This window comes from Cupressus sempervirens, chromosome 7 (genome assembly GCF_028749045.1).
Source record: "Cupressus sempervirens isolate cs-2001-9-10 chromosome 7, ASM2874904v1, whole genome shotgun sequence".
NCBI lineage: Eukaryota > Viridiplantae > Streptophyta > Pinopsida > Cupressales > Cupressaceae > Cupressus > Cupressus sempervirens.
The window spans coordinates 270,051,079-270,061,132 of record NC_143124.1 but is presented as its reverse complement, the minus strand read 5'-3'; the positions used below and the strand labels follow the sequence as shown (position 1 = coordinate 270,061,132).

Below are 10,054 nucleotides of genomic sequence, written 5' to 3'. Positions count from 1 at the left end.
CAGTGTATATGCACAATCACCGCCCTCTGAATTAACAAGTACAACTCCCTAATTGTGTTTAATCTTCAATGAATATGTCTTCTTATTGATCATCAGATTTCTTCTTTATGGATTTTAACCGAATCACCCATAGGCACGAGCAATTCAGGCAAGGATAAGATGCAGATAACCCACAACTCTCAGTAGCATGTTAGTTATAGATTATCACATGAGTTTAATATCTAACTAATTCTACCCTATTTTATATGAAATGCAAATTTGACTTGGCGAATAGGAGTAGTCCTATATAATGAAAGGAAAATAGAATTATCGTCACTGCAATTTGCTTGACAAGAAATAGAATTCGGAGGACATCACAATATCAAAATATAAGTGTGCTTTCTATTCTGAAAAATGCAACTAAAATAACATCGAAACAACAAACAATAATTGAGCTAAGTAAATAGAATTACTTTGCTATATCAACAGTTTGTTTTCCCCCTGCTATTCCTCTCTTTTTCCAGTATATATAGAGTTTACATTACAAGATATTGGTGGAGACCGATGACCTTTCTGCTTCCCATGAATATCAAAAGGCCTGAAATTGCATGGTTTTTTTTTAAAACATAAGGAAGAGTGAAGAAATTAATTTCGCTCCTTATATTTATACATGTCATTTCTAATTTCCTCCTTTGCTCTGTTTAGCCAATCGATTTCTTCTTGAGCATAATTCAAAACGGTGAAGCCTATGGATTCAAAGATACAAAGTCAGAATGCTATGGATCAGGATTGTTTAATGTACAAGTACAATGTGAAATGACGAATCCAACAAATTTGTATTGCAATGTCGATCCATCTAACCAGATGAATGGCATGTTTCAAATCCAAGTCGTGATTGTTAGAAATAATTCATTTGCGAAATTTTTCAACTGTCAAATATCTGAGGATACCCTAATCAACATATATTTTCAAAACATCGCACTCTTCCACAGCTTGACCCTTGGTGAAACTGTGTTCTTCCATTGCTATCTCAGAATTTTGTTTAAACTGGATTTCATTTGCACCATGAACAGTAATTAATTCCTTGAAATGGACATCTACGACGACTGGGAATGAAGGAACCGCTTCCATCTCAAAAAAACATGGATAAATTGACAGAAAAAGTATTGGAATATGAATAACAGTGACCACAAACTAACCCAACCTTCCTTCAGTTCAGAGACTTGTTTCATGGAATAACATACTATCATCTTCTTTCTCTGTATCAAGACTCGCCTGTCATTACCATTAATATTGCCCATCTGTGCACACCACATATTATCATTAAAATTATATGGTAAAACTCTGTAGCCACAACATGCTGTCAGCAGATGCTCAAACCCATATTGTGAAGCATTTGCAATGAGAGAGTACTTGATGGAGTAAATATCTATATTAAAAAAATGGTATTTTTTGGAAGATCTGACGAGAGGTGAGTGCAGGTAGATTTTAAGCAGGGCGTTAAAGGTTTGAGAGGTGTTTTGTATGCTACACCGTACCAATTCTCATCCATTTTGTCAAATTCATTGATAGCACATATGTCCATATCTGCAAGAAATAGAGCACCACTCTCGAGAACCATCTCATAAACCATGCGATAAATGTCTTCCATGTAATAGGTCCAAGCCCATTATCAGATCATGTGAATAGAGAAGAAATGTGCAAACAACAAAGTTAGTTGGGAAGCCAGATAATGGCATGAACATCAACACCCAATGAGAATGAATAATTGTCTTCCATCTTTAGGGAGATTTAGCAGTTCATATCCCATGCCAAGCATCTGGAAGGCAGTATTATAGTCTTTGCCAGATTGGGTGCTATGACCTACCCAACCAATGAAATTTGAAAACGTCCCACCCAACTTAAAACAAGATGACACGTGAAGATAAAACTGGCAAAGACTTCCTATCTTATGGATAATCTGGACCTAGATACTGGACTTACTCGATCATATGATTTGACCATTGACACAACTCAAAATACAGAAAGTCTAAAACTCAGGCAATAGCTAGCTTCGTCTGGGGATTCAAGTATGACAATGCTCTAAAGGGCTCAGTTCATCTCTGGTTTCGCACATGGGTCAACAACTTGATGAAAGGAAAACTAACCTAAAAGGGAAAGCAGTAACAAGAAAAAAACACACTAACCTAGAACGAGAAAAAGGAAACCTACCTAACTAACAACTACGTAGGGGTTACCTGCTTTCCATTATTGCATTTGGTACAATTTCAGGTCCTGCCCATTATATGAGTATGGCATCCACTCACCTGAAGGATAAGCCAGTTTGAATGAATTATTCTAATTTACTTGTATGATTTGAAATGGACCTTTCCATAATGATTGGAATTTTGAATGCATTCCCCTAGGTTCTTGTCTTTTATCCCACAATAATACCAGATCACCTTCCATTAAATTTCTTGGCCTTGCTCTTTTATCAAACAACCTTTTGACTCTGCTTTGGTGTTCTATAATTTTATCTACCATTTTTGCTCTTTCTTCCTGTAGTTTTGTTAGATACAAAATTATTCTTTCCAATCCTTCTTTGAACTCACCATCTTCAATCACAGTTTTCAACTTACAGGTAGCTAACTCAAGTGGTAATGGTAAGATAGCTTCAACGCCATAAACCAATTCAAAAGGTGAAATCCCAATAGCTCTTTTTGGAGTAGTCCTATCAGCCCACAATTCATCATATAGTTTCTCGTGCCAATTGCTCTGATTATCTGAGACCAACTTCTTTAGGATGTTAATTAAATTCTTATTACTGGACTCTTCTTGTCCATTGCCTTGAGGGAAGTAATCTGATGAATGACCAACCTATATTCTGTTATCATAACAGAAAGCAATGATTTTAGTAGAAGTGAAGTAAGATGCATTATCCATTACCAGTTTTGTAGGAACTCCGAATCTAACCAATATTTGTTCTTTGACGAATTCAAAAACTGCTGTAGAAGTAGTCTTCTTTATTGCCTTTGCTTCTACCCATTTACTAAAATAATCTATGGCTGTTAGGATATAGGTATGTCCCTGACTTGAAGGAGGATTTACAGGTCCTATAAAATCTAGACCCCATTGCTGAAAAGGAGCATCTATTATCACTGGTCTTAAAGGTAAAGCAGTCAATTGGGGCTTTCCTGTAAACAACTTACATTTCTCACAATTTGCAACCCATTTATACGCATCTTTAAACATACTCGGCCAGTAATAGCATTGCCTAAGAATCTTAAATGCAGTCACAGTAGAAGAAAAATGTCCCCCACAGGCTTCATCATGAAAAATTTTCAATAACCTTACCTGCTGCTCTTTATCCACACACCTTAAGAAAGTGCCATCTATTGCTTTCTTATACAAAACATCATCAAATATTACATACTTCAAAGCTTTATTTTTCAGATCTCTCCTTTGTTTCACTATTAAACCATCAGGACACTCACCATATGTTAGATAATAGGCAATATTGGAAAACCAAGGATCTTGTAAACTTACCACGAGCACTTTATGATCATCTTCTTCAATGTGTCAATCTTCAGCCATAGCTCTGTAAAGTGCATTTCCTCGTTCTAACTTTGTTGGCTTTATGTCTACATCAAACTCCTGGACTTTAGCAATCCATGTTCCTCTATGATTACAACCCACTTCTTGCTGAGTCAAGATACTTTTCACAGCAACATCAGGCACATGAATAACTGAATGAGAATGTAGAATGTAAAATCTAAAATTTTTCAATGCCTTTACAAACGCATATGCATGCTTCTCCATGTGAGAATATTTTAGTTCTTGATTTTTTAAAGGCATGCTCATGAAAGAAATGGGAGCCTGTATGCCTTCCTTATTTTCGTGCATTAGTATGGCTGAAACAGTATGTTTGAAAGCATAACAATATATGATGAATTCTTTATTATAATCTGGATGAACTAAAATTGGTGCATTTGTAATAGCCTCTTTTATATTTTCAAAGGATTTTTTACCGGCTTCAGTCCATCTGAAAGTTTGATTTCCTTTCATCATATCAACTATATTTTTTACAATCTCAAAAAATTCAGGCATAGACCTCCTTAGAAAATTCACCTGGCCAAAGAAAGATTTAATTCTTGTTTTGCTCAAAGGTAAAATTAATTGTTGAATAGCTTTAACTCTATCTGGATCAATTTTTACTCCTTCCTGAGAAACAATATGGCCCAGAAGCTTACCTTCAGTAACACAAAATACTAATTTCTTTGGATTCAATGAAATACCATGATCTCTGCACCGTTGCAACACTTTTGCCAAATCTGCAATGTGATCTTTTCTCTTTTTAGAAAACACAGTCAAGTCGTCAAGATATATTACAATAATCTTATTCCTCAAATCACCAAAGGATAAATTCATGGCCCTCTAGAAAGTTGCACCTGCATCTATTAAACCGAAAGGCATTCTGCTATAGGAAAAAGTGCCCCAAGGTGTAATGAAAGCTGTTTTGTATTGATCTTCTTCTTCTACCTATATCTGATTATATCCTAAAAATCCATCAAGCATGGACATCATTTCTGATCCTGCAACCATCTGCAATAAATGATCCATGTTAGGCAATGCATAGTTGTCCTTGAGGGATGATTGATTTAAATTTTTGAAGTCTACACAAATTCTTATCTCTCCATTTTTCTTCCTCACAGGCACAATATTTTCCACCCAAGTAGAGTGATGAATAGGATAAATAATTCTGGCTTTTAGCATCTTATCAATTTCTTTGTAAATTGCACCTTCTACTAAAGGATTATAATTCCTCTGTTTCTGCCTGACAGGTGTTGCTCCAAGTTTAAGGGGAATTGTGTGGTTGAATTTTCCATCCATAAAATTTTTTAGATCTTCATAACTCCAAGCGAACACATCTTGAAAATTAATCAGCAATTCTTTAACTTTTATTCTCTCTTCTAGAGTACAACACTTCCCTATGTTTATCATTTTTGGGCAATCTTCTGTCCCTATATTAACTCCATCAAATTCCCCACAGGTTTTCCCTTTCTTGTTCCTTTCTTTCTATATGTAAGCATCATGTTTATTGAAAATTTTTTCCAATGAAACAAAGTGAGAAGGAATTCTGTTACCTTTTAATTGAACTATGCCTGATTTAGTTTTTCTTTCGTTATCTAAGGAATGTTCTCCTTGCTGGTCACTTTCAAAAAAAAGAATTTGCAAAAGGACCTGTACCTTCAATAAATTGATGAATATGTTTATCATCATCAAAAACTTGCCAAGATTCTTCATTATCAGGCACACCTGGTCTGAACAAGATTTCCATTCTATACACGTGATCTTTGAAATCAGGATGAGGTAATAATAGAGATGCAGATACGGCAAGAGAATCTGCTCTAGTATTTTGATCTCTTGGTATTGAAACTATTGAAAATGCTTCAAAACTTTCAATCTCATCCCATACCTTATTCTTGTAGTTTCTCAATCTATTATTTTTCACAGAATATTGATTTCTGATTTGTCTTACCACCAATTCAGCATCACCTTGCACTTTCAGCAACTTGACTCCTCTCTGCTTAGCCGCTTCCATACCAAGAAGAAGTGCCTCATATTCTGCAATATTGTTAGTGTTCTTGAAATCTAACTTATAAGATAAACATGTAATCTCTCCATTAGGAGCAACCAATACCACTCTTGCACTAGAATTGGCTTTAGCATAACTACCATCAAACTCCAATGTCCATATTTGTTTATCATCAAAATCAGTCTGATCTTTTTCTTCTTGAACATTAGAATCATTGGAGAAAAGCATGTAGTTACCAAATTGCATTTCCTAATAGATTATTTGGGATCTAGGATTATCTGACTTGAGCACAGTAAACTTGGTTTTTTCTTCCGGCTCTAACTTCACTTTCTTATTGCCTACCTGAATGGTTGCAGAAGACCAGTCTAATTTAATATCTCCTCCTATATATTTACAAAAGCTTCTACTAAGAAGCATCCCATAGCTGGTAGGGATATCAGCCACAAGTATTGTAAGTTTTAATCTTTTGGAAGGATAGGCTGCGAGAGCAACTTGAGCATCTTTTATTTGGCCAACTAAGGGCACTTGCTTTGCATCCATTGAATAACATCTACCGAATGCTTTAGTCAAAGGTAATCCCAAGGCTTTAGCTATTGATATAGGCATGACATTATCAGAGGCCCCTGAATCTATAATACAATTAATCAATCTATTGCCATTAATAAAAAGAGATATGTAGAAGGGTCCTGGTTTTAAGTTCGAACAAGTAGCTAAAATGGTGGACTCTTCTTCCTGAAACAACTTAGGAATTGAAGCACTTTCTTCATCTATGGTCTTACCACTAACATTAGCATTAACACAATCATCAACCTTATTTGTATAATGTTCCACTAATCTTTGAGGTTGATCAGGATTTGGTTTCAAATAATCAATGGGAGAAATTTGAATTTTACTTTCTTCACAAAACTGTACAATGTGAAAAGAATCAGATAACTTACCTTTGTGATCTTTACGTGAAGAAGTAAATGGTGTATTATTATCTTTGCCAATTTTACCTGAAGATGCCTGATTCTTAATAGGTATATCATTGGATGCTTGGTTTTTCTTCTTCTGATTTCTAGTCATTACAGTGAGCTGTGGTCCATCCAATGTAGCAAAACAATCACCTCCATTTTCTGAATCTGACTCATACTCACAAAATAAATTTACGGAGTCGCCATATTGAGCATGGTCATCATCACTTTCTGGATACTCTATTCTCTGTTCTTTCTCTTCTTCCATTTGTCTATACCTGATCATATCTACACATGTGTCTCCATCATGATCAGCTCTGAGGTGAAAGGCACACATAACATGCTTCTTAGGAGGAGCCTCAATAGCCAATCTCTGTTGTGGAGCAGGAATCTTTGGATTTTTATTTCCACCTTGATAAGGCTGATGAAAAGAATGAGCAAGCTTACCAACCTATTTCTTTAATGCAATTAGTTCATTTGATAACTTCTGTAGCATTGTTTCAGTACTATTTGAAGTGCCAGGTGTGCTATTAGAAGGCCTAGTATGAAGGTCTTTCTTCCATCTACCAGAAGCTATCATATCATCTTCTATTTCTATGGCTAATGTTTGAGCGGTTTGCAAATCAGCTACATTAGCTCTTCTTATTTGGTAGCTAAGATCCGGAGGCATAGAACTGATGTAGAAAGTCTTCTGATTATCCATTGTAGGTGTGCTAGTAGTTGGAATTATTTTTATCAATTTATTAAATTTTTCTTTGAAATCCCTCATAGATATAGATGGTTCTTTCTTTATTTGAGCTAACTGTAATAACAAGACTTGAGCATCTTCAGTACTTTTATACCTGTCTTCAAATTTTTGTTTCATGTCATTCCAATTTGTTATACATCCTGTAGGCAAATCCTAAAACCAATCTGTGGCATCATCTACAAGAGTATCTACAAATGTTCTCACCGCAGTGTCTTCATATTGAGGATTAACTACACTACAGGCCTTATGGAAAGCACTTAGATGTTGCTCTGCTGAAACTGTGCCATAACCATTGAATTTTGGAAATTTTTTCCTTGAAGCTCTTGGTAAATCATGATTATCTACAAGGTTCAATGGTCCTATTGAATTTCCCCATGGGACTGCCATGTTTGTTATTGACAAATTCTGTACAGGTGCCTGAATGGAAACTGATAGGGGAAAAGCAATACCATGTAGTAACAATGAATTGCAAGTGGTAGAAATGGGTTTTCTACCTACTGGAGGAGAGGAAGATCTGCTTCTTCTTGATCTAAAAGGGGCTTGTGCAGGCAACTAAAATTCTTCTAGATTTTTTTCTTTAGCTTCCTTTGTTCTTGTTCTTCCTTTTCTAAATCTATGCTCCAAGATAGGAAAATTGACCTTCTTAAGTTCTTCGTACACTCGGTCAACTTTTCCCTTCTGTTTTGCACTCCTGGTAAATTTGGAATCAAGGGTTCTTGTAATTATGAGAAAAGCTTATAATATTTTTAAAATATTCTGAAGTTCTCCTCAGCGGAGTCGCCAAAAACTGTTGGTTAACAGTTTGTCTTCTTGTTAGATTTATAATCCCTGACTCTTTTTCACACCCAAGGTGAGAAAACAAGAAAATTTCACCAACAAATGGGTCAGTGTATATACACAATCACCGCCCTCTGAATTAATGGGTACAGCTCCCTGATTGTGTTTAATCTTCAATGAATATGTCTTCTTATTGATCATCAGATTTCTTCTTTATGGATTTTAACCGAATCACCCATAGGCACGAGCAATTCAGGCAAGGATAAGATGCTGAAAAACCCACAACTCTCAGTAGCATGTTAGTTATAGATTATCACATTAGTTTAATATCTAACTAATTCTACCCTATTTTATATGAAATGCAAATTCGACTTGGTGAATAGAAGCAGTCCTATATAATGAAAGGCAAATAGAATTACCATCACTACAATTTGCTTGACAAGAAATAGAATTTGGAGGACATCACAGTATCAAAATATAAGTGTGCTTTCTATTCTAAAAAATTCAACTAAAATAACATTGGAACAACAAACAATAATTGAGCTAAGTAAATAGAATTACTTTGCTATATCACTAGTTTTTTTTCCTCCTACTATTCCTCTCTTTTTCCAATATATATAGAGTTTACATTACAAGATATTCATGGAGACCGATGACCTTTCTGCTTCCCATGAATATCAAAAGGCATGAAATCCCATGGTTTTTTTTTAAAACATAAGGAAGAGTGAAGAAATTAATTCCGCTCCTTATATTTATCCATGTCATTTCTAATTTCCTCCTTTCCTTTGTTCAGCCAATCGATTTCTTCTTGAGCATAATTCAAAATGGTGAAGCCTATGGATTCAAAGATACAAAGTCAGCATGTTGTGGATATGGATTGTTTAATGTACAAGTACAATGTGAAATGATGAATCCAATAGATTTGTATTGCAATGTCGATCCATCTAACCAGATGAATGGCATCTTTCAAATCCAAGTCACTGATGTCAGAAATAATTCATTTGCGAAATGTTTAAGCTGTCAAATATCTGAGGATACCTTGATCAACATATATTTTTAGAACATCGCACTCTTCCATAGCTTGACTCTTGGTGAAGCCGTGTTCTTCCATTGCTGTCTCAGAATTCTGTTTAAATTGGATTTTGTTTGCACCATGAAGAGTAATTAATTCCTCAAAATGGACGTCTACGGTGGTTGGGAATGAAGGAACCGCTTCCATCTCAAACAAACATAGATAAATTGACAGAAAAAGTATTGGAATATGAATAACAGTGACCACAAACTAACCCAACCTTCCTTCAGAGCAGAAACTTGTTTCATGGAATAACATACTGTCATCTGCTTTCTCTGTATCAAGACTCACCTACCATTACCATTAATATTGCCCATCTGTGCACACCACATATTATCATTAAAATTATATGGTAAACCTCCACAACCACAACATGTTGTCAGGGGATTCTCAAACCCATATTGTGAAGCATTTGCAATGAGAGAGTACTTGATGGAGTAAATATCTACGTAAAAAAAATGGTAGTTTCTGGGAGATCTGACGAGAGGTGAGTGCAGGCAGATTTTAAGCAGGGCATTAAAGGTCTGAGAGGTGTTTTGTATGCTACACCGCACCAATTCTCATCCATTTTGTTAAATTCATTGATAGCACATATGTCCATATTTGCAAGAAATAGAGCACCACTCTCGAGAACCATCTCATAAACCATGCGATAAATGTCTTCCATGTAATAGGTCCAAGCCCATTATCAGATCATGTGAATAGAGAAGAAATGTGTAAAAAAAAAAGTTAGCTAGGAAGCCAGATAATGGCATGAACATCAACACCCAATGAGAATGAATAATTATCTTCCATCTTTAGGGAGATTTAGCAGTTCATATCCCATGCCAAGCATCTGGAAGGCAGTATTATAGTCTTTGCCAGATTGGGTGCTATGACCTACCCAACCAATGAGATTTGAAAATGTCCCACCCGGCTTAAAACAAGATGACACATGAAGATAAAACTGG

At 35.5% G+C, this 10,054-nt stretch overlaps 1 protein-coding gene across 1 annotated transcript; it reads right to left on the bottom strand.

Moving 5' to 3' along the window:
* Positions 1 to 930: 930 nt before the first annotated feature.
* Positions 931 to 4,386, bottom strand: LOC149546472 (uncharacterized). The gene is made up of 6 exons (XM_089793979.1): positions 3,987 to 4,386; positions 3,584 to 3,704; positions 2,932 to 3,418; positions 2,413 to 2,835; positions 1,224 to 1,280; positions 931 to 1,110 (listed from the first exon to the last, which is right to left on the bottom strand). Exons 1-6 carry the CDS (start codon positions 4,384 to 4,386, stop codon positions 931 to 933), a joined length of 1,668 nt encoding a protein of 555 aa, XP_089650105.1.
* Between the last annotated feature and the right edge of the window lie 5,668 nt (positions 4,387 to 10,054).